Source organism: Osmerus mordax, chromosome 28, assembly GCF_038355195.1.
Source record: "Osmerus mordax isolate fOsmMor3 chromosome 28, fOsmMor3.pri, whole genome shotgun sequence".
NCBI lineage: Eukaryota > Metazoa > Chordata > Actinopteri > Osmeriformes > Osmeridae > Osmerus > Osmerus mordax.
In genome coordinates this window covers 190842-214872 of record NC_090077.1, presented here as the reverse complement: position 1 = coordinate 214872, position 24031 = coordinate 190842, and the positions used below count along the sequence as shown (strand labels likewise).

The 24031-nt window shown below is 53.2% G+C and overlaps 1 protein-coding gene across 1 annotated transcript in view; it reads left to right on the top strand.

The window, feature by feature from the left end:
- The window catches only part of dmxl1 (Dmx-like 1), a 33514-nt gene extending 9536 nt beyond the window's left edge, over nt 1-23978 (top strand). The window contains 42 exon segments of the mRNA XM_067230917.1: nt 129-228; nt 741-845; nt 1642-1724; nt 1726-1840; nt 2269-2430; nt 2433-2815; nt 2817-3395; nt 3397-3447; nt 3449-3511; nt 3616-3664; nt 3667-3755; nt 3757-3874; nt 4144-4260; nt 4263-4441; nt 4443-4455; nt 4870-4980; nt 5385-5554; nt 6236-6333; nt 6907-7072; nt 7297-7425; nt 7569-7674; nt 8368-9419; nt 9960-10151; nt 10333-10409; nt 11752-11873; nt 12396-12647; nt 13327-13538; nt 13691-13845; nt 13936-14021; nt 14664-14865; nt 15492-15609; nt 16098-16157; nt 17837-17923; nt 18049-18170; nt 18489-18636; nt 19162-19222; nt 19395-19522; nt 19615-19692; nt 19913-20004; nt 20268-20320; nt 20912-21129; nt 21508-23978. Coding sequence (XP_067087018.1) covers nt 129-228; nt 741-845; nt 1642-1724; nt 1726-1840; nt 2269-2430; nt 2433-2815; nt 2817-3395; nt 3397-3447; nt 3449-3511; nt 3616-3664; nt 3667-3755; nt 3757-3874; nt 4144-4260; nt 4263-4441; nt 4443-4455; nt 4870-4980; nt 5385-5554; nt 6236-6333; nt 6907-7072; nt 7297-7425; nt 7569-7674; nt 8368-9419; nt 9960-10151; nt 10333-10409; nt 11752-11873; nt 12396-12647; nt 13327-13538; nt 13691-13845; nt 13936-14021; nt 14664-14865; nt 15492-15609; nt 16098-16157; nt 17837-17923; nt 18049-18170; nt 18489-18636; nt 19162-19222; nt 19395-19522; nt 19615-19692; nt 19913-20004; nt 20268-20320; nt 20912-21129; nt 21508-21741 — 6735 coding nt within the window. The 3' untranslated portion in view covers nt 21742-23978.
- The last annotated feature ends 53 nt before the right edge of the window (nt 23979-24031 follow it).

Below are 24031 nucleotides of genomic sequence, written 5' to 3'. Positions count from 1 at the left end.
TTGTTCTTCTTTGCTGGTGGAGGCGGCACTAAGTTTATCTTTTCTTACTGGCGTTGCTCCCATGCTTGTCTTCCTCTGTGGTGCTGACTGTGTGTGTGTGTGTGTGTGTGTGTGTGTGTGTTGTGCAGCAGGGGAAGGAGACCCAGTTGTTGCATGTGTTTGAGGAGGACCTGATCCTGGGCAGTGAGAGGCCCCAGGCCAGCCTCAAGCCTCCAGCCTCAGACTCTGGTAGGTCGTCTCTCCACAGCAAGCCTCCAGCCTCAGACTCTGGTAGGTCGTCTCTCCACAGCAAGCCTCCAGCCTCAGACTCTGGTAGGTCGTCTCTCCACAGCGAGCCTCCAGCCTCAGACTCTGGTAGGTCGTCTCTCCACAGCGAGCTGGTTCGAATCCCCCCTGGAATCCAGCTATAGTTCAGATCAGATAAGTGCAATATGATCATGTGTGTGTGTGTCTGTTTCTCTGTGTGTGTGTGTGTCTCTCTCTGTGTGTGTGTCTCTCTCTCTCTCTCTCTCTCTCTCTCTGTCTCTCTCTCTCTCTCTCTCTCTCTCTCTCTGTGTGTGTGTGTCTCTCTCTCTCTCTCTGTGTGTGTGTGTCTCTCTCTCTCTCTCTCTCTCTCTCTCTCTCTGTCTCTCTCTCTCTCTCTCTCTCTCTCTCTCTCTCTCTCTCTCTCTCTCTCTGTGTCTCTCTCTCTCTGTCTCTCTCTCTGTGTCTCTCTCTCTCTCTGTGTGTGTGTGTGGCAGTGTTCTGTGCCAGGTTCTTCCTGGTGGTGGTGGAGCTGACCCAGACAGGCAGGTCTCTCCTGCACATGTGGCACCTGCAGCTGGACGCTCTGCCTGTCACCATGGGTACGCACCAGCACTCAGATACACCCTGCCCCGTCACCATGGTTACGGACCAGAACCTGCACACGGTCCAAAAATACTTTCAAACGCAGTGAGGAAACTGTGCAACCCACAGTAACTGTAAACAATACAGTTAAAAGAAATATAACACATGACTTGTAAATTATAAGTATACTGGCAAGTGTGAATGAACTACAACACAAAAACGGATCAATACCTTTCAAAAGAATTAAGTTTCAACCATGCAACACTTTGAAGGGATTATTAGTGTACAAGCTACAACACATAAACAAAACTCTGTTTGTACCTGCTGTATCAACGACTCAACGACAAACCTAGCATGATGACTCCAGCATCTGTTCTAGTTGTACAATACATTCATTAGTGATACCAGCTGTACAGCAGTGATACTAGTGACCCCAGCTTTAGTGACCCCAGCCGTAGTGACCCCAGCCGTAGTGACCCCAGCCGTAGTGACCCCAGCTTTAGTGACCCCAGCCGTAGTGACCCCAGCCGTAGTGACCCCCAGCCGTAGTGACCCCAGCTTTAGTGACCCCAGCCGTAGTGACCCCAGCCGTAGTGACCCCAGCTTTAGTGACCCCAGCTTTAGTGACCCCAGCTTTAGTGACCCCAGCCGTAGTGACCCCAGCCGTAGTGACCCCAGCTTTAGTGACCCCAGCTTTAGTGACCCCAGCCGTAGTGACCCCAGCCGTAGTGACCCCAGCTTTAGTGACCCAGCTTTAGTGACCCCAGCTTTAGTGACCCCAGCTTTAGTGACCCCAGTGTGATGTTCCTCCAGAGGAGGCCCCTGCTCCGGGCTCGTCTCCCCAGAAGGGCTCGTTCAGCTTCAGCCCTCCTGCGGCGCGAGGGAGGCGGGCCCTGCTGCACCTCCAACCTGCAGAGCGCCCGCCGCCTGTCCCTGACCACCCTGCACCTCTGCAGCCAGGACGTCAGCCTGCCCCCGGGGGTGCAGGTCCTCACCGCCACGCCCTCTGCAGGTCTGCACTCACACCCAGAGCACACACAACACCCAGAGCACACACACACCCAGAGCACACACACACCCAGAGCACACACACACACACCCAGAGCACACACACACACCCAGAGCACACACACACCCCGAGCACACACACACACACCCAGAGCACACACACACCCAGAGCACACACACACACACACCCAGAGCACACACACACACACACCCAGAGCACACACACACCCAGAGCACACACACACCCAGAGCACACACACACACACCCAGAGCACACACACACACACCCAGAGCACACACACACACCCAGAGCACACACACACCCAGAGCACACACACACCCAGAGCACACACACCCAGAGCACACACACGCACACGTCAAGCCTAAAACCCCCCCATGGTTGTTGAAGGCGTAGGTGATCTTGTGTTCCAGGTCACCTGAGTGCCTCCTCCCTCCAGCCAGCCGGCCGCGCCCCCTACCTCATCGCCACTTCCTGTTCCGACAACCAGGTACGCTTCTGGCGCTGCAGCGTCACGGGGGCGGAGCCTCTGGCCTCCCCGGACCTCACCTACCAATGGGAGGAATGGCCTCTGCTGGTGAGGAAGGGCTGGCCAATAGCAGTGCGGTGAGCGTGTCGGGTCGACCAGTGGAGGTTAGCTGCTGTCACACGAGCCGGTTGGCCGTGGCGTACCGACACACCCCCTCCTCCCCCTCCCCCGAGCACCTCGTCACCGTACGCCATCCTGAGCCACACCCCTAACCCCAGCTCCAACCCTCACCTCTGTCTAAACCTCACCTCTGACCGCAGCCCAGCCCCTACCCCAGCCCCAACTCCGACCTCAGTCGTAGCCTCAACCCCAGCCTCAGGGCGCCTCTGGTCCACGTGGAGATCTTCCAGTGCGAGTCCACGGGAGGTTCCCAGTGGGTTCTAGAACAGACTCTGACTCTGGAAGACTCTGACCACACTCCCTCCAACAACAACATCCTCATCAACAACACCATCCACGTCCCTCCAGACAGCCCCCCGGACCTGCCCCCCCCGGACCTGGCCCCCCTCCTGCCAGGAGGGCCTCGGCGGGGGGCCCCTGGTCCACCTGGACTGGGTCTCCAGGGAGGACGGCTCCCACATCCTGACGGTGGGGGTGGGCTCCAGGCTCTACATGTACGGCCTGCTGTCTGGGAAGCCCCCAGAGCTGGGCCTGTCTGGGGCGGACAGGCCCAGCCACAGCCCTGCCCGGATGGTCCTGCTGCGCTCCGTGGAGCTGGTGTCGTCTGTGGAGGGCTCCCTCCCCGTGCCCGTGTCCCTGTCCTGGGTCCGGGACGGCATCCTGGTAGTGGGGATGGACTGTGAGATGCACGTGTATTCCCAGTGGCAGCCCCCCTCCAGGCCTCCACCCGCCCCAGACGCCAGGGGCAGCTCCTCGTCCATCCCCTCCACCCTCCAGCAGAGCCAGGAGGAGGGGCTGGCCCCGCCCTCGGCCCTGGCCCCGCCCAGGAGGGCGTTGACACGCTCCATGACCAGCCTGGCCCAGAAGCTGAGTGGGAAGAAGACAGCGTACGGACCTGCCCGTGGAGATGGAGGACTGCGGGCTGTTTGAGGCAGCGCACCACCCTCTCCCCAACCCTGCCCCAGTACCACCCAGTCCAGCTGCTGGAACTCATGGACCTGGGCAAGGTAGGAACACACAAACACTAATCAGCTATCAACTCAAGAAGGCAAAGCAGCTAAATAAATCATACAATGACGTGCATTTCATTGGTTCCAACATGCTGTTGCAGGTGCACAGGGCGAAGGCCATCCTCTCTCACCTGGTGAAGTGCATCGCCGGGAGATTGTTGCCCTTAGAGACAGCTCCACCAGTCAGGAGCGACGTCTCCGGTCCCGGGCCATCAGCGCCGGCGGCAGCACGGCTCGCGACTCCCGCTTCCCTCAGCAAGGCCGAGAGCTCCGCCTCCGACTACACGGAGATCGACTCCATCCCCCCCTTGCCCCTCTACGCCCTGCTGGCGGCTGATCAGGAGACAAGCTCCAAGCCTGGTAGGTCTCTCTTCCTCCTCCTCCTCTTCCTCCTCCTCCAAGCCTGGTAGGTCTCTCTTCCTCCTCCTCCAAGCCTGGTAGGTCTCTCTCTCCTCCTCCAAGCCTGGTAGGTCTCCACCCCTACTCTCTCCCTATTCCCCCATCTCCCTCCCTACCCCCCTCGTCTCCCCTTTCCCCCTCCTCCCCACACAGCCTTCTCCTCCCCTCTTCAATCCCTTACCCCCATTGGATGAGAGTGTCTTCTCTGACTCCGCCCCCCTCCCCAGTAGACCAGCGGGGCAGTGTCAGCGGCGACAGCGGCCATGGCTCCAGCCAGACGGACGCCTACGACGAGCTCTTCCACGCGCCCCCTGGCGCCGACCTGGACGGCGAGGGCGAGGACGCGGGGTCGAGGTCATCGACCTGTCCAGGTACAGCCCCGCCTTCTTCGGGCCGGAGCACGCCCAGGTGCTCTCCAGCCACCTGCTGCACTCCAGCCTGCCTGGACTCACTCGCATGGAGCAGATGTCCCTCATGGCCCTGGCCGACACCATCGCCTCCACCAGCACCGACCTGCGCGCCTGCCAGGCCCAAGAGCAAAGGTCAGAGGAACGCAGGGAGATTACATTTACATTTAGTCATTTAGCAGACGCTTTTATCCAGTAAGTACAGGGACATTCCCCCCGAGGTAGTAGGGTGAAGTGCCTTTCCCAAGGACACAACGTAATTTTTGCATGGCTGGGAATCGAACTGGCAACCTTCTGATTACTAGCCCGCTTCCCTAACCGCTCAGCCACCTGACTCCCCGCTCAGCCACCTGACTCCCCAGATTAGGGTTCAGATTAGCATTAGATTAGATAGGGTTTAGATTATAAGATTAGAACAGGTTTTTAGATTTACAATAAATAAGAACAGGGTTCGGATTAATATTCGATTAGAACAGGTTTTAAAATATGTGATTGAGATGCAAAACACATAACTAAACGTGATGGTGGAACATGTTGTGGCGTGCCCAGGTGGAGAGACGTTGGATGAGTGCGGTCTGAAGTTCCTGCTGGCTGTGAGGCTCCACACCTTCCTGCTCACCTCCCTGCCCCCTGCTCACCGCTCACCACTGCTCCTCCAGGGTAGGCCCACAGACGCTGTGTGTGTGTGCTCTGTGTGCTCAGTGTGTGTGTGCTCAGTGTGTGTGTGCTCAGTGTGTGTGTGCTCAGTGTGTGTGTGTGTACTCGGTGTGTGTGTGCTCAGTGTGTGTGTGCTCAGTGTGTGTGTGTGTTTCTGTGTCTTGTTAACTCACTCACTTACCATCCTCACTGCCTCTTTCTCTCTCCTTCCCCATTTCCCCTTTCTCCTCATCTCCTCTCCCCCCTCTCCCCCTCTGTCTCTCCCCCCCTCCCCCTCCTCTCCTCTCCCCCCTCTGCTCTCCCCTCCTCTCCTCTCCCCCCTCTCCTCTCCTCTCCCCCCCTCCCCCCTCTCCTCTCCTCTCCTCTCTCCCCCCCTCCCTCCCTCCTCCCTCCCCCCCTCCCCCCAGGCCTCTCCACCTGTCACTACGCCTGGGCGTTCCACTCGGAGGCGGAGGAGGAGCTGGTGGGCTTGCTGCCGGGGCTGCAGAGAGGGGACCCGTCCTGGGCAGAGCTGTGCTCCATGGGCCTGGGCTGGTGGCTCCGCAGCGGGGACAAGCTGCGGCGTTGCATCGAGAAGGTCAGGGGACGACAATAGAGATGATGACATCTAAATAAGGGGAGTCAGGTGGCTGAGCGGTAGGGAGTCGGGCTAGTAATCTGAAGGTTACCGGCTCTGGATAAGAGCGTCTGCTAAATGACTAAATGTAAATGTAAGATATGATTTTAGACATGTAGAGGTGTGGGTGTGTGTGTGGGTGGGTAGTGCAGGGTTTAAGATAACAACATGTTAGTGCAGGGTTTATATAACATGCAGTTAGAGTAGAACAGGTTTAGATAACAACATGTTAGTGCAGGGTTTATATAAACATGCAGTTAGAGTAGAACAGGGTTTTAGATAACAACATGTTAGTGCAGGGTTTATATAACATGCAGTTAGAGTAGAACAGGGTTTAGATAACAACATGTTAGTGCAGGGTTTATATAACATGCAGTTAGAGTAAGAACAGGGTTAGATAACAACATGTTAGTGCAGGGTTTATATAACATGCAGTTAGAGTAGAACAGGGTTTAGATGATGTTTGTGTATTGATGTACCCAACATAAGACAGAGCGAGGGAGGAGTCAACAGCAGGGAGAGAGTTAGCATCTCCTTGTCAAGTCTAAAAGTTAGTACTTTTCTGATCAATGCATGACCTACATAAGTCATACCTGCGACTTCACACTGCTGTTTGTGTTGTTGTTGTTCATGGTGCGTCAGGTTGCCAAGGTGTCTTTTCAAAGGAACAACGATCCTCTGGATGCAGCCGTCTTCTACCTGGCTATGAAGAAGAAGGCGGTGGTTTGGGGGCTGTACAGGTACGACTGCAGACGCACTCTGCCTCTGTCACGCTGTACATCCTGCCCCCCTCTCCCTCTTTCTCTCTGTCCTCTCTCTCCTCTTTCTCTCCCTCTCTGTCTCTCTCTCTGTCTCTCTCTCTGTCTCTCTCTCTGTCTCTCTCTCTGTCTCTCCCTCTCTCCTCCCTCTCTGTCTCTCTCTGTCTCTCTCCCTCTCTGTCTATCTCTCCTCTCTCCCTCTCTCTCTCTCTCTCTCTCCCTCTCTGTCTCCTCTCTGTCTCTCTCCCTCTCTGTCTCTCTCTCTCCCTCTCTCTCTCTCTCCCTCTCTGTCTCTCTCTCTCCGTCTCTCTCTCCCTCTCTGTCCTCTCTTTCTCTTTCCTCTCTCCCGCTTTCTATTCCTCTCTTTCCCTCATTCTTTCACACAAACATGCCCACGCTCACATCTACTCAAACTGTCTCACTCACTCATGCACACTATGCTCTCGTTCTCACACACACACACACACACACCTCTGCCCCCTGTAGACGAGCTGAGCTGCGCTCCTGTCACCTCCTAGCACGTCTCGACGTCTCTCTTGTTGTGCCTCCTCACAGGTCTCAGAACAACTCCAAGATGACAGCCTTCTTCAGCAACAACTTCAGCGAGGAGCGCTGGAGGAAGGCGGCGCTGAAGAACGCCTTCTCCCTCCTGGGGAAGCAGCGCTTCCAGCACGCTGCCGCCCTTCTTCCTATGGCTGGCTCCCTCAGGGACGCCGTGGAGGTGAGCTGACAGCTAGGAACAAGCAGGATAATTGCAGCATAGAGTTTGTGCAGGGTACATGAAGTATGTGCTTCTATAATGCAGGATATATGCAGTATATAGTTATACAATGCAGTACTGTGTATAGCTTATTGAGACTGGCCCACATAGAGGACACCTCTCCAGCCTATTGAGACTGGCCCACAGACAGGAAGCTGAGCGGTGCTGTTGCCGTGGTTCCCCAGGTGTGTGTGGAGAAGCTGCAGGACTTGCAGCTGGCTCTGGTCATCGCCAGGCTGTACGAGTCCGAGTTTGCGACGGCCTCCACGTACAAACGCATCCTCCACAGACACGTGCTGGGCCGCGACACGCAGGTAGGCCTCCGCTGACCCCTGACAGGAAGCAGTCTTACTGCTGACACCCTCCCCTGGATACGATGATACTTGATCAGTCAGAAGGGTGCAGAAGGGGCTAACAGCAGCTGTTTCTTCTCCCTGCTCCGTGTCGTGGGACCAAGATGGCTCCCCACCCTGACCCCTTCCTGCGCAGCATGGCCTTCTGGGTACTGGAGGACTACAGCCACGCTCTGGACACCTTGCTGGAGCAGCCTGCCAGCAGCATGGGTACACACACACACACACACACACACACACACACACACACACACACACACACACACACACACACACACACACACACAGGAACAACACACACACACACACACACACACACACAGGAACAACACACACACACACACACACACACACACACAGGAACAACACACACACACACACACACACAGGAACAACACACACACACACACACACACACACAGGAACAACACACACACACACACACACACAGGAACAACACACACACACACACACACACACACAGGAACAGTACACACACACACACACACACACACACACAGGAACAACACACACACAGGAACAGTACACACACACACACACACACACACACACACACACACACACACACACACAGGAACAACACACACACACACACACACAGGAACAACACACACACACACACACACACACACACACACAGGAACAACACACACACACACACACACACACACAGGAACAACACACACACACACACACACACAGGAACAACACACACACACACACAGGAATAGTACACACACACACACACACAGGAATAGTACACACACACACACACAGGAACAGTACACACACACACAGGAACAACACACACACAGGAACAGTACACCCACACTGTGGTTCTCTCTGGTTACTGTGTCAGTATAACGCTGTGTGTCCTTGCAGGTGTGTCGTCCATGTCTCCCTGCAACCCGGAGGTGTTTAACTTCTACACCTTCCTCCGCACCCACCCCCTGCTGCTCCGCCGCCACCTGGGCTCGTCTGAGCGCGCCCGCGGGGGCCTGACGGCGCAGGGCCGCCGGCCCGACTCCATCACCCTGCTGGAGAGGAAGCTGTTCTTCACGGCGGCCCACACACACCTGCAGGCGGGCTGCCCCATGCTGGCCCTGGAGGTGCTCTCCAAGATGCCCAAGGCCCACACCCGCTCCAGGGTGCTCCTCAGCCAGGACCACCCCGCCTCCGGAGCCTCGGAGCCGGGCGCGGGGTCAGGCGAGGGGGAGGCTTCCAGGAGGGAGCAGGCCTCGGAGCTGGATTGGTCCCAGCCGGTTGTGAACGGGACGGAGTCTCTGTCTGGCAGCTTGTCGGTCAGCCGGTCGGAATCGGTGCTGAGCTTTGACTGGAGCCAACCCTGCCTGGCCCCGACAGAACCCCTGGACCTGAAGTGGGATGATGAGGAGGAGGAAGGGGGGGGCTGCGTCGAGGAACGAGGGGATGCTAATAACACCCCCGTCGTGCTCCAGGACTCCGTCTCCCCGTCGACGGAAACCTCCGTCACCCCCGACGACGACGATGCCGTCGTCGTGGCAGCGTCAGACGACATCCTGGCGGCCCAGCTGAAGTTCGGCGCCTGCCTGAAGATCCTGACGGCGGAGCTGCGGACGCTGGCCAGCGGCTCAGAGCTGGACGGGGGCAAGCTGAGGCACCAGCTGTGCCTCTGGCTGGAGAGGGAGGTGGCAGCACTGAGGAGCGTCTGCAACTACACACCCTGCCTGGCCCTGGACCAGGACCAGGCCCAGGCCCTGGAAGGGGAGGGAGCCGGGGGAGACGAGAGGGGGGAGGCTGGGGAGGGCCGGGGCAGGACCCGGAGGCTGTGGCTCCAGAGGAACCAGCCCCTGCTGAGGATGTTCCTGAGCTACTGCAGTCTGCACGGCTCCCATGGAGGAGGGCTGGCCTCCGTACGCATGGAGCTCATCCTGCTGCTGCAGGAGTCCCAGCAGGTACACACACACACACACACACACACACATGGAGCTCATCCTGCTGCTGCAGGAGTCCCAGCAGGTACACACACACACACACACACACACACATAGAGCTCATCCTGCTGCTGCAGGAGTCCCAGCAGGTACACACACCACACGCACACACACACACACCACACGCACACACACACCACACACACACACACCACGCACACACGCACACAGGATGACAGCTACCCCTGCCTCAGCCTGAATGTCTGGCTGCTGTTCCCCATCCCAGCAGCTCTCTGCTCCTCTCTGTCACCTCAGCTGGTTACACCCTGACGTCTCCTTCCTGGGCTGTTGTTTGTTTACTTGATGTGTTTTCCTTCTGTGTGTGTGTGTGTGTGTGTGTCTTTTCAACGTGTATTTGTGCATGTGTCCTCGTGTGTGTGTGTGTGTGTTTGTTGTGTGTACGTGTGTTTGTGAGTTGTGTGTGTGGTGTGTGTGTGTGTGTGTGTGTGTGTGCGTATCCACATGTGACACCCTCGTTCCTCCCCTATCTTGCGTCTCCAGGACGACAGCGTCCAATCAGCGATGGCTCCCAGTCCACACCACCCCTCCATCCCTCTCCTATTGGCTTGTACTGCCAGCGCCAAAACCGTGGTAGCCAATCCCATCGTCCACCTGACCAACCTGACCCACGACATCCTGCACACCATCAACGCCCTGGACTCGCCCCCTCACCCTGACCTGGTCAACAACGAGGTCTCACACACACACATCATAAACCATGATCCTTTTAGTCTCTCGGTCTACAGACAGATTGGTTCTGTTCTGACTGGTTCTGTTCTGACCGGTTCTGTTCTGACTGGTTCTGTTCTGACTGGTTCTGTTCTGACTGGTTCTCTTCTGACTGGTTCTGTTCTGACTGTTCTGACCGCTGCAGATCTACGTGATGCACAGCTTGGCTGCCTCCCTGTCTGCCTGCATCTACCAGTGTCTGTGTGATGGACACAACCACAGGTGAGCCCGTCTGCTGGAGAAATGGAGAGAGAGAAGAGTTGATGATGACGGGGGATGTTTTAAAGATGTTTTAAACTCTTGTGTGTGTGTGTGTGTGTCTGCGCCCTCAGCCAGCCCACATATTGTTGACTTGGTAGGGCTCTTTGTTTAGTGAGAAGCCCCTGTTTTCCTACTTTGCTTCTCACCACACACACACACACACGCCGCACCCCTCCTGTGCACACAGACGCAGCAGTCAGACCAAATTAGCTTCTTCTTCTAATTTAACACGTTCTTTGTTATGCTAATTAACCCCCTGGGAAGTCGATGTTTTGCCCGTGTAGGAGAGAATTTGGGGGAAGGTTTGCTGTAGTGTTTCCACGGTTATATTGTGTGTGTGACATCGGAGAGGTGCTATGCAGGTCAGGGGACGGCAGTCAGTGTTAGTGACATCACTACGATCCTTCTCCTCTAACCTGCTCTGGCTTTCACCAGAACACACACACACACGCGACCATATTAAGCACAGGCTTGGATATGTCTGCCAGGAGGGAAGTTTAGCAGTGGATTTGGCCTGTTAGTGAGAACAATATAGAGTGGTATTAGTCTTATTATGTAGTTAGTGAGTCGCCATCCAACACAACCCTTCATGCCTCAGCTGTCCCTGGGCCCTATCCTCCTCTTCCTGTTCCTCTCCTCCTCCTCTTCCTGTTCCTCTCCTCCTCTTCCTGTTCCTCTCCTCCTCTTCCTGTTCCTCTCCTCCTCTTCCTCCTCCTCTCCTCTTCCTCCTCCTCTCCTCTTTCTCCCCCTCTCCTCCTCCTCCTCATCTCCGTCCTCCCATCCCCCTCTCTCCCCTCCTCTTCCTCTCCCCATTAAGCGAGAGCTCTTTGATGTGGGGATGAGGTTCAGGGCATCATCCTTACATCTGCTGTTGAGTTCTTGACTGTAACCAGAGGGTTACACTGTACTACTTACTGTAGTCATGGAGTCGTGAGGCTGTCCTATCAGCATTTCATGGGTGCAAATGGATTCTCCTTTTACGAAGAAAGACCTCTTGAGTTTCTGAAACTCGGTTTCTGTAAATGTTTGAAGAATGTAGAACAGGCCAGCATGATGTATTTACTCTCAGCTAGGTGGGTAACTCACAGCTTTTAACCGTACAGCGAAAGGTATTTTTCACCCAAACACTCACATGGAATTCTTTTTTTTAAGAGGATGAAAAAGAGAGGGAGAAATCAATTGTCAGACTATAAACCTTTTTAAAAGGTTAAAAAAACTCAAAACCTCTAATGAATGACACCCCCCCCCCCCCCCCCCCCCCCCAAAAAGTGGAATCATCATGTTGTTGTTTGTTTGCTTGCAGTCATGTGAACCAGTTCACGGGCATGGTGTACCAGAGCGAGCTGCTGTGTGCCACGCCCCCCCCCAGGACCGCCAGCCTGGAGGGCACCCTCCTGCCCAACACCCCCCCCGCCCAGTGGCCAGGTACACCTCGCCCCAGACCCCCCCACCGTCTTCACTCTCCCACTGGATGAGTGAAGCGCATGCTGTTCACTGCTCTGAGGTTCAGTTTGACTGTCCCATCTTTGCTGTCTTTCTCCTCCTCTCCCCGCTCCCCTCCTTCCCTTCATCTCTCCATCCACCTCCCACTGCCCCTCCTCCTCTCTCTCTCCCTGTCTCCTTCCTCCTCTCTCTCTCTCCCTGTCTCCTTCCTCCTCTCTCTCTCCCTGTCTCCTTCCTCCTCTCTCTCTCCCTGTCTCCTTCCTCCTCTCTCTCTCCCTGTCTCCTTCCTCCTCTCTCTCTCCCTGTCTCCTTCCTCCTCTCTCTCTCTCTCTCTCCCTGTCTCCTTCCTCCTCTCTCTCTCCCTGTCTCCTTCCTCCTCTCTCTCTCCCTGTCTCCTTCCTCCTCTCTCTCCCTGTCTCCATCTTTCTTTCCCTACCTTTCTTCTCCTTCCCCCTCCCTCCCTCCCTCCCTTCCTTCCCCCTCCCCCTCCCTCCCTTCCCCCAGGCATGGCGTCTCTGGTGCGGCTGCTGAGCTCTGCGGGGGAGGACGTCCAGCCGAGCGTGGCCGTGCTGCTGTGTGAGATCCTGTCCTCCGTCTTCCTCAGCCTGTTCGTCCACGGCCTCGCCACTCACTCCAGCAACGAGCTGTTCCGCGTCCTGGCCCACCCCCTCAACAGCAAGCTGTGGGTGGCCGTGTTCGGGGGCGGGGCCATGACTCCCGCCCTGGAGAAGGCCGGCCCAGTGGGGTCCCCCCCTGGTGGGTGTATGAGGCACGGCTGACCTCCTCCCTCTACCTCTCTCTGGGGGTGGAGGGAGAGAGGGAGACAGATGGAGAGAGGGAGACAGAGAGAGGGAAGGAGACAGAGAGATGAAGAGAGGGAGACAGAGAGATGAAGAGAGGGAGACAGAGAGATGAAGAGAGGGAGACAGAGATGAAGAGAGGGAGACAGAGATGAAGAGAGGGAGACAGAGAGATGAAGAGAGGGAGACAGAGAGATGAAGAGAGGGAGACAGAGAGATGAAGAGAGGGAGACAGAGATGATAAACGGAGGAGACAGGGAGAGGGAGACTAAGAGATGGAGACAGGCAGACAGAGAGATGAAGAGGAGGATAAAGAGACAGAGAGAGGACACAGGGAGGGATAGAGAGACAGAGAGAGGACACAGGGAGGGATAGAGAGACAGAGAGAGGATACAGGGAGGGATAGAGAGACAGAGAGAGGATACAGGGAGGGATAGAGAGACAGAGAGAGGATACAGGGAGGGATAGAGAGACAGAGAGAGGATACAGGGAGGGATAGAGAGACAGAGAGAGGATACAGGGAGGGATAGAGAGACAGAGAGAGGACACAGGGAGGGATAGAGAGAGACAGACGACAAGTGTTTTTTGTTCAATTTTTTTTACACCTTATCGACACCTGGGGTGTTTGTCTTCAGTGTCGCCCTCCAGCGAGGACGTGGACAGGAAGAGGCGGCGCTTCCGGCTGCTGTCATCACGGAGCGGCTCCAGGGAGGCTTCTGATAGGCCGGGGCCAGAGAGGGAGGGGCCAGGCAGCCCCCCGCCGGTGGTGGAGCAGCAGGAGGCGGCCATCTTTAAAGAACACTTCGTCCCTCCTGAACTCAGTATCTGGGATTTCTTTATCGCCAAGGTAACCCGGGAACTTCCTGTTTGTCAAACAGATGAACGTTTAAGGACGTTCAAGTGAATCCGTTTCAACGAGTCTCGATGGATTTCAGGTTTTTAAGCAAAGCTTTTACTAATTATTTTGGTGTGTGTGTGCTTGTGTGTGTGTGTCTGTAGCCTTTCCTGCCCCCGTCAGAGAGCAGAGTGGAGTACGACTCTGAGGAGAGCCAGGACAGCCCGGAGGAGGAGGAGGAGGAGGAGGAAGAATATGACGAGGACACATTTCAATCCAGCTCTCCCCTCCGGGAACATTCCAACCACAACTCCTACAGGTACGACCTCCGACCTCTGACCCCTCCTCACATCGGTCCAGACCCAGGTCAACAGTTAAATACTGTGTGTGTGTGTGTGTGCTCCTGCAGCTGGTGTCTGATGCGTCTGTCCATGGTCCAGCTGGTTCTGGGAAACCTCAAGTCCTTCTACCCCATGGCTGGTTACGACCTGCTAGGTACGGTACCATGGCAACACACACACTCTGAAACTCCTGCACACAACACACACACATTCTTAGCCTTACACACACACCACCACTCCCCTTCTCCCAGCAAGACAGATTATACACACTCCAATACCCTTAGTACAACACACACACTTCCAGCATGACACACCACACACACACCACACACACACCACACACACACCACACACACACCACACACACACACCACACGCACACACACACACACACACACTCCGTTGTGTTTGTCTTTAGCCTGCCCCTGGGCAGCAGAGCTCCTGTCTGGGTGGTTGAAGATGAAGTCTTAGTTAAGGTCAGGTGTTCTGGGGCATTTTAGGTACAAGCACTCACGCTCAATTACCTTCTTCAAACATACCTGTGTGTGTGTGTGTGTGTGTGTGTGTGTGTGTGTGTGTGTGTGTGTGTGCGTGTGTGCGTGTGTGCGTGTGTGTCTACGTGTGTGTGTGTGTGTGTGTGTGTGTGTGTGTGTGTCTACGTGTGTGTGTGTGTGTGTGTGTGTGTGTGTGCGTGCGTGTGTGTGTGTCTACGTGTGTGTGTGCGTGCGTGTGTGTGTGTCTACGTGTGTGTGTGTCTACGTGTGTGTGTGTGTGTGTGTGCGTGTGCGTGCCTCAGACCTGCCCGTGGCCTCTCCTCTGTGCCATGCTGTGTTGAAGACGCTGCAGCGCTGGGAGCAGGTCCTGCTGAAGAGGCTGGAGCTGTTTGGAGGGCCACCGTGCAAGTACATCTCCACACACCCCCTGGACCAGCCCCCCGCCTCCGGCCCTGCCATCCTCAGACACAAAGCCCTGTTTGAGCCGTCCAACACACCCTTCAGGTGAGGACACTTATAGATCGCAGTCTGGAAGGGAGGGTGGTGCGCCTGATTTGAGTCACGCCAGCGCACCTGGTGGGCAGCCCTGTTTGAAAGTCTGAGGACAGCGTTTGGGACTAAACTTGTTTCGTCTTTAACTCGGTCTCTGATGTTCTCTCATCTCCCCTATCTCTCTTTTCTCTGTCTCTCCTTTTATCACTCTCTCTCATTCTGTCTCCTATCTTTCTCCATCCTTCTCTCTCTCCATCCTCCTCTCCCCTCCACCTCTCCCTCCCCCTCCTCCCTCTCTCTCCCTCCTCTCCCCTTCTCTCTCTCTCCCTCCTCCTCTCTCCTTCCTTCTCCTCTCTCCTCCTCCTCTCTCCCTCCTTCTCTCCCTCCCTCCTTCTCTCTCCCTCTTCCTCTCCCTCCCTCCTCCTCTCTCTCTCCCTCCCTCCTCCTCTCTCATTCTGTCTCCTATCTTTATTCATCCTTCTCTCTCTCTCCATCCTCTCCTCTCTCTCCCTCCCCCCCTTCCTCTCCCCCCTCCCCCTCCTCTCTCTCTCCATCCTCTCTCTCCCCCCTCCTCTCTCTCTCCCTCCTCCTCCCCCCTCCCCCTTCTCTCTCTCTCCCTCCTCCTCCTCTCTCTCCAGGTCCAGCCACCACTCTGCTCTGCCAGTGCGTCGCCTGTGGCAGTACCTGGTGAAGCAGGAGGAGATCCAGGAGACCTTCATCAGGAACATCTTCACCAAGAAACGAGATCCCAGCGAGGTATGAAGGCTGCCTCCCTCCTCTCTCCCCACCTCCTCTCTGCATGCACACAGCAGCTCCAGCAATCAAACACCTCACCATTGTTACTTAATAACACACATTGTGTCGCACCCCCCACCACCACCTCCTAAAAAACAAACCCCATCACTTACATTAACCACCCTCAGAGCAGCCCACACCATCCTTATTACAATCCATGCTACCTCTGACTCCCTCCTCCATACCTGGTATCTGTGATTGGCTCTGCATGCTCTCTTTGTAGTGGCAATCTGAATCCTTAATGCCAATTCATCTGTAATTCAAGTGTGTGTGTCTGTGTCTTTATGCCAGTAAATAATGAACACATGGATTAATGAAGCTCTGTTGATTAACAGCCTGATTTAATGACCGTCAAGTCTGTGTTTGCTGACTGTTTTGACTGCATGCCTCATCCCCCTCATTGTCTTGTCGTCTGGTTTTTGCCTGCTGCTCTCTGGGGGTAATTAAAGTCGGTTGAGGACCACAGTGTGACATGCTCAGACACAGCAGAGGAGCCTGGCCATAACCAGGTAGGGCTTGTGATGGTGGAGAGACTGGGGAAGGGCTGTTGGAGGTGGGGCTGGGTGTGTGCTGGGCTTGGAGGGGGAGGAGGTGGAGGGGTACTGGGGCAGGTACAGGTAGGGGAGGGCTATGTCTTCCCACAGAACAGATGCTGAAGTGCCTTGTCCCTTCTTACACAACCAGTAAAGACTAATTGTCTTTAGTCTGGAACACAGTGGTAGGTCAGGAAGGCTTCAGTAAAACGTGCAGTCGTATTGTGTTTCCTACCATGTTTAATAGTTCGGTTGTGTTTTCGTTGTTTTGGTATTTCACCTAGCTCATTTGTTTTCCTGCTGCGTTCTTGTCGTGATTTATAGCATTATGTTACCATGCTATCAGCGTAACGACATTTCAAGCTTGTTACACACAGTCCTAAGTAGTTCTTTCACCTGTCAAATGGATATTCGCGATGATAAATTTGACTTAAAAACAAAGTTGTTTTTTTAAGAACCAGGCCTGGAAGCAATTCTTTTTTTAACGGTAATGTCATGTGAAATACATTGCTATGCTTTTATCTGAAACAAAAATAGATGTATGTAGCTCTACAGCTCAAGGATACATTTATACTTAGTTCCCACGGGGAACTGCATCTTCATACACTTTAACAATACATCAAAATGCAATGTTAAAAATGTGAGACCTGTGCATATAATTATAGTGGAATTGTGTTGATAGGATGTAGCAGGCTTGTTGCAAGCCTTTTACTAACAGTTAGCATCATTCGTCCCTGCGTTCATGTTACGTCTAGCCCGATATAGCGGCTAGTCTGCTTCCCAGGCCCTCCGCTCATGTCGTATTAGCTTTTCTCCGCGCGTTTCATGTCACACATATTCTCAAGTGTTTCTTAAGTCTGTCCCATGACGGCCCCATGCCCATGTCAGCCTGGCGCTCTGCCGCCTCCGGTCATGTAATTACGGACGAAACTTGGAAGAAATAACCAACGAGGTCGGAACGTGGGTTTTGAAAAACCAGGGTGTGTCACGACTAATCTGCGTCGCCTGTGGGGCATTAGCGCGATGTGAAAATGGCAAACCGCCACATTTCGTTGCAAGCCAGACGTTGCATCCACTCGCTGGCAGAACGATGTGGTCTTTTCAGTTTGAATGAAAGCGGTGTTGAGGGGCGAAACTGGACAACGAGTTAGGACTGCAATATTCCTCCTCAGCCTTGGAAAGCAGGCATCATAGCAGCTATATTGTACTGTGCCGTGAAGCGATTACAAAGAACAGAATTAGAGGTTCTAATTCTGCATCATGGTTATAAAATAACCATGATGACCCTGCCGAACCGTGACTAAGCGATCGTAGGAGTTGCTCTCGACATGACTGTTATACTATAGCTAAACGGCGAGGGTTGAGAGGACGTGCTTACAAAAAGAAAAAATCCCAACCACGATGGTAAAGAAATGCCCCGACGCTTGTGTCCTCCAACAAACATTTCAGAAATCACAGAGTTGAGCAAGCAGGCATCTAAGCATTCATCCACCCTTCTGTGTTTGATGACCTGGGGGGCAGGTTTGTTTAATGGATTGGCAGACATGGCAGGGAAGGCAAATGTATATTCCTCCCTTCCTGTGGGGGTGTGTACCCGTGCTGATGGGGTATGTGGTGATTCACAGTGAACCATCTCTCCGTCTCGCTCTGTGCAGATTGAGGCAGACCAGGGATACCCTGGAGGGAAGGCGAGAATCATCCACAAGGAGTCTGACATCATCACGGCCTTCGCCATCAACAAGGTAGATAGCTCGTTGGAGAGAGGAAAGCAATTTAGAGATGGACGACTTATCTAGTCCTTATCCACCTCCTTCTTTTCCCTTCCTCCTTCCCTCTTTTTCTTTCTCCTCCCTCTGTTCGTTTCCAGGCCAACCGTAACTGCCTGGTGGTTGCTTCCACCCATGACATCCAGGAGCTGGATGTGTCTTCCATCTTGGCCACTCAGATCCTGACGTGGGTCGATGACGAGGCAGAGACCGAGGCAAAGGGGTGATTAACGTTCTCACACACACTTTCACAAAGCTTTTGTTGAGTGAGTCACGATGACCCTCAATGTGTCTTCTCTCAAACAACTCTCATAACATCTTCCTCTATCTATCTCCCTCTCTCTCTCTCACTCCCTCCCCATTCCTCTATCTCCCCCTCTCTCTCTCTCTCTCTCTCACTCCCTCCCCATTCCTCTATCTCCCCCTCTCTCTCTCTCTCTCTCTCTCTCTCCCTCCCCATTCCTCTCTCTCTCACTCCCTCCCCATTCCTCTATCTCCCTCTCTCTCTCTATCTCCCTCCCCATTCGTCTCTCTCTCTCAGCCTCAGCAATGAAGACTTCCTGATCATCCACGCCAGAGACGACTTTAACACGCTCCACGGCACAACTCCCTACACCCACAGCAGCCCAGGCACGCCCATCAACATGCCCTGGCTGGGGGGCCTTCAGACGGGCAGAGGAGCAGCCGTGGTGAGCCAACCCCTCCAGCCCTCCAGCCTCCCTGTCTCTTCTTGATTACATTTAGTCATTTAGCAGATGCTCTTATCCAAAGCGACTTACAGTAAGTACAGGGACATTCTCCCCGAGTCAAGTAGGGTGAAGTGCCTTGCCCAAGGACACAACGTCATTTGGCACAGCCGGGAATCGAACCAACAACCTTCGGATTAATAGCTCGACTCCCTAAACGCTCAGCCATCTGACCCCCTATGATCCTGATACGGTTAAAAAGTCAAGACCCTTGTTCGTGGACACTTTGTGGTTCTCAAATGAGCCTTTGTTATGGGGGAGGAGTAGGGCGAACGTAAAAATAACATTGTGTCAATATTTAGCATCTAGGGCTGTTATTGATGTCGGTTTGTTCGCACAGGGTTGTAGTCAGTGTGCTAACACGTTAGCCTCTTATTGCACTGCTACAGTACACAGGTGGCCTCTTTAAAGTAAAACTCTGGACGTTTGACCTACTGACGTGTTCTACGTTCCCTCTCCCGGTTCCAGCTGATCAAGAGGAACATCAACAACGTACGAAGGATGACCTCTCACCCCACCCTGCCGTACTGTGAGTAGCACTTCCTCTTCCTGGTCGGCAAGCCAATCAGATCCTCGGAAACTGGTGTAGGATGGGAATAGGTACTGGGTTAGGAGAGGGGGGATAGGTGATGGGGTAGGATGAGGTGTCCGTGTAGCGTGGCTGGACACAGACGGGTGGTCTGACTGTGTTGTACTCCCAGACCTGACGGGGGCTCAGGACGGCAGCGTGAGGATGTTCGAGTGGGGCCACTCCCAGCAGATCACCTGCTTCAGGAGCCCAGGGAACACCAGGGTCACACGGATCCGCTTCAACCACCAGGGGAACAAGGTAGGACCCCTGGCAGGGCCTGCTCAACGCCCCAGACAGGATGCCCTGTACCACCACTGTGATCTGATAGAGTGTGTGTGTGTGTGTTCCAGTTTGGTATAGTGGACTCAGACGGAGCCCTGAGTCTGTGGCAGACCAACACCACTGGGAACACACCTAAACCCTACCTGGTGAGACCTCCACACCTCTCCATGGATCTCTCACCTCTCTCTGCCTGTCTGTCTCTGTCTGCCTGTCTCTCTCTCACCTCTCTGCCTGCCTGTCTCTCTCTCACCTCTCTGCCTGCCTGTCTCTCTCTCAGCTCTCTCTCTGTCTGCCTGCCTGCCTGCCTGTCTCTCTGTCTGCCTCTCTTGTTTTCCAGCTGTGTTGATGATGTTGTTGTTCTGTCAGACGTTACAGTGCCACAACAAAACGGCTCACGACTTCGTCTTTGTGGGCTCCTCTTCTCTCATCGGCACGGCGGGCCTCTCCACTGACAACAGGTACGCACTGTACTGGGTGTTATACTGTACTGTACTGTAGTGTGCACCACGCTGTACTGTACTATAATGGGTCACAATACTATTTATTTTGTCCCTGTAGTTGTATCTCGTGGTAGACTCAGCACAGATGTTTTTAGAAACGGCTTTCTGTATTCAGGAGCTTGATGACTAAGCTGGACATCTTTTATTTACGTTCAGAATAAATAAATGACACGGTCATGTTTGAGTATTTAATGTGTGTGTGTGTGTGCGCGACTCCCCAGGAACGTATGTCTGTGGGACACGCTGGTGACTCCTATGAACAGCCTGGTCCATGGTGAGACTGCTGTACCTTAATACCCCTCCTACCTCACCACAACCACCCCTACTCTACTCCCCCAACCCCACTACAACTCCCTCCAGTATCCACTGAGTTCTAATGCCTGCAGGATCACGTGACCACCTATCTCTCTCTCTCCTCCCCCCCTCTCTCTTTATCATCCCTCCATCCTCTCTATCTCCATCTTCTCCATCTCAATCCCACCTTCCTCCATCCTCTCTATATCTCCATCTCAATCCCTCCTTCCTCCATCCTCTCTATATCTCCATCTCAATCACTCCTTCCTCCATCCTCTCTATATCTCCATCTCAATCCCTCCTTCCTCCATCCTCTCTATATCTCCATCTCAATCCCTCCTTCCTCCATCCTCTCTATATCTCCATCTCAATCACTCCTTCCTCCATCCTCTCTATATCTCCATCTCAATCACTCCTTCCTCCATCCTCTCTATATCTCCATCTCAATCCCTCCTTCCTCCATCCTCTCTATCTCCATCCTCTCTATCTCCATCCCCTCCATCCTCTCTATATCTCCATCCCCTCCATCCTCTCTATATCTCCATCCTCTCTATCTCTCCATCCCCTCCAGCCTTCTCCTGTCATGAGACGGGGGCGACGGTGCTGGCCATGGCTCCCCGGCAGCAGCTGCTGATCGTGGGCGGCAGGAAGGGCTGGCTCAGCGTGCTGGAGCTGGCCCACAGGGTCCAGCGCCAGGGCTTCCAGGCCCACGACTCCCCCGTCAAGGCCCTGGCCGTGGACCCCACCGAGGGCTGCTTCACCAGCGGCTCGGCCGAGGGAAACATCAAGGTAGCCTAGCTTCATTTAGCTTAGTTTAGTCTAGCTCAGCTTAGCCTAGCTTCATTTAGCTTAGATTAGTCTAGCTCAGCTTAGCCTAGCTTCATTTAGCTTCACTTAACTGAACTTATCTCGGTTTTGTATCATTTCTAATTTAGCCTAGGCTTCCTTAGCTTAGCCTATTTAAAATCAAAGTAATTGCCATAGAGATGCCTTGTGGTTAATTATGACTTATTAGAACACAATGGTAGGCCAGCCTAGCCTCGCAGCTATCTATTACCAACAACTCTACCTTGATCTCCAGTTAACAAGGAAGCAAGGGCTAGGTACAGGCTTAACTGAGTTCTCCAAACTTCAGTCCATACTTAAGTGTGTCTGACGTGTCTCCAGGTGTGGAGCCTGTCCACTCAGAGCCTGCTGCATGCCTTCCCCAACGAGCACGCCCGCCTGTCCATCTTCAGGAACCTGGGCACAGGCGTCATGCAGATCGACTGTGGGCCGACCAATCACGTGTTCTCCTGCGGCGCCGACGGGACCATGAAGATGCGGATCCTCCCGGACCGCTACAGCGTCGTCAACAACAACAACGGAACCCTCAAGAACGACGTCAAGTTCATCATCTAGAACGTCCAGAAGGCCCCGGAACCAGAAGCCTAGAAGGGGGGGAGGTGGTGAGCAGGTAGCGGGTGTTGGTACAAACAGGTTCTAGAAGGAATCCGACCCTAGAGCCCTCGGGTGTCGGACGCACCACGCTCAGCGGCGTGGGCTCAGTCAGCTCCGGAGCCCATTCTGGTTCCTGGTTCAGCCAGGGAGGAGAGGAACACCAGGTGACGAGGAGAGAAGGTACCGATCCCTTGACCACAAGAGAGGACCCTTCCTCCACCCTCTTCAGCTCTCTCCACCCTACCCCCTCCCCCCTCCTCTAAACCTACATAGACCAATCATGAGATTGGAACCCTGTACGAACGAGGATTCTATATGGAACTGTATTCTAAGTGGAATTCTAGTGGAGTTCTTTCGGAACTTTAGATTGTCCCTGTGTTGGATGGGTCCGGACCAATCGCGTAGATGAGAGCCCAAAGCGTGCGTGTGCTGTGTGTGACCTGGGTGACGGTAAGGTTTGTACTGGCACCAGAACCCGTTGTCCTTGCTTAGCTTGAGGCAATAAGGCCAGTTGATCTGATAAGCACATTTAATAACGAATCATGAAGATTGTCCGTTTGCACATTATTAAGGCTTACATCGTAGTAGAAGCTAGATAGCCTGAGAGCAAGTAACGCCTTAAGTAATAAGACGACTTTCCTGTGTGCAGTATTGATGTTGTCATGGCCTAGATTCAAACCATGGTATTAAGTGTCCTTATTAATCTTTATTACAGGTTATTACAGGAAGGATACCAGGCAGAAGCTGTCATGCTTAGTTGATGTTTTCTTAAGTAGATTTATCAAAAGTCTCTTGTCTAACTAGTTTTTTTTTAACAATATAACTGCACACTTCGATAATAAGCTAGCACAATGCCAATATCATCCTGAGAAATGTGCTTGAACCAAACAACGGTGATTCCACAGAGTCAAATGCAGCCTTACAAATGGTCTTTTAATTATTCCACAAGCAACGACACACTCCACTTTACTCCTGGTCTCACACGGACCACAGAAGCCTGCGTCATTGTGTCATGTGACGCCATCGTGTCATGTGACACATCTTTACGCAAAACATTCAGATGTTATTGAGAAGGGTCGGCACAAATACACAATGATGACTGCAGATTTTACCCTTCAAAACATCATTTTTTCATCCCCTTCTCTCTCTTTATTGCCAATTGCCTTCAGGAAATGGTCTTATAGCTCATTGATTGAATCTAGGCCAAAGTATTGTAATATATATTACTGCCTATGGTGAGAACTGAAGATGACATAATCACATAGACACTTTGATGTATTGAGCAATGCATAGCTAGCTGACATCTACAGAATAAAGTTAAACTGATGTAGGTTGATGTATATATGCTTTAGTTTGGGTGGGGATAAACTGGAGAAAAACCTTCGAGATGGTGGCTATATCGTTAAATCTGTAAATACAAAAGTGAAAACATGAAATTTCTCATAACTTTGTGCGTCTGTGATAGGTTTAGATTAGATAAACAATATCTAACATTAAATAGCAATCCCTGCTTTAAGAAATTGGACTGTTTGCAAAACACCAATTGTATTTATGAATTTTGCTGTTCATATACTGGAATAGAACCTCTGGTTCATGGTTGTGAGCATTCTAGAATGCTGGGTGAGTGAGGGTTCCGGATTGCGTCCTGGTTTTAGTGGGGGGGGGGGGGGGCGACAGGCCCAGAAGAGTGTTGCAATAGAATCCTCTACCTGGGTCAGAGGAAACAGGATTCATCTCAGTAGGCTCCGTCATGATGTAGACATCCGCTGCATAATAGAAGTTTCATCCTTCAGAATGAGTGGGGGGGGGTTTAATCAGAATTCCAAAGCAATTAAACTATAAAAAGTTTCAATAAACACTTCTATTTTTAGTTTTGTAATCGAAGTAGATGTGTAGTGCATTGGTGTTAATTACCCGAGCTAGGTGTTTCAGCTGGTCTTATATAACATATCTGGGTGTACGGTAGCTTAGAGCTGGTGCTTACGGCAGACTAGATGATAACGAGGATGATCCACACCATGGTACTGCAGTCAGGCTTCCAGTACATGACCCATATCCCCTTTAATCATTCAAATGTGAATATATATACACTTCAGATACTTCTAATTTTTTATTAAATATAATTATGTGGATTACATGTTAATCTGACTATTGTACATCTAAAGTGAAATATATTAAATCTACTTGATGGAAATGGATGTCCTGGGTCGTCTCGTTCTTGCTCGCAAGCTGAAAAAGCGTGTTAATCACA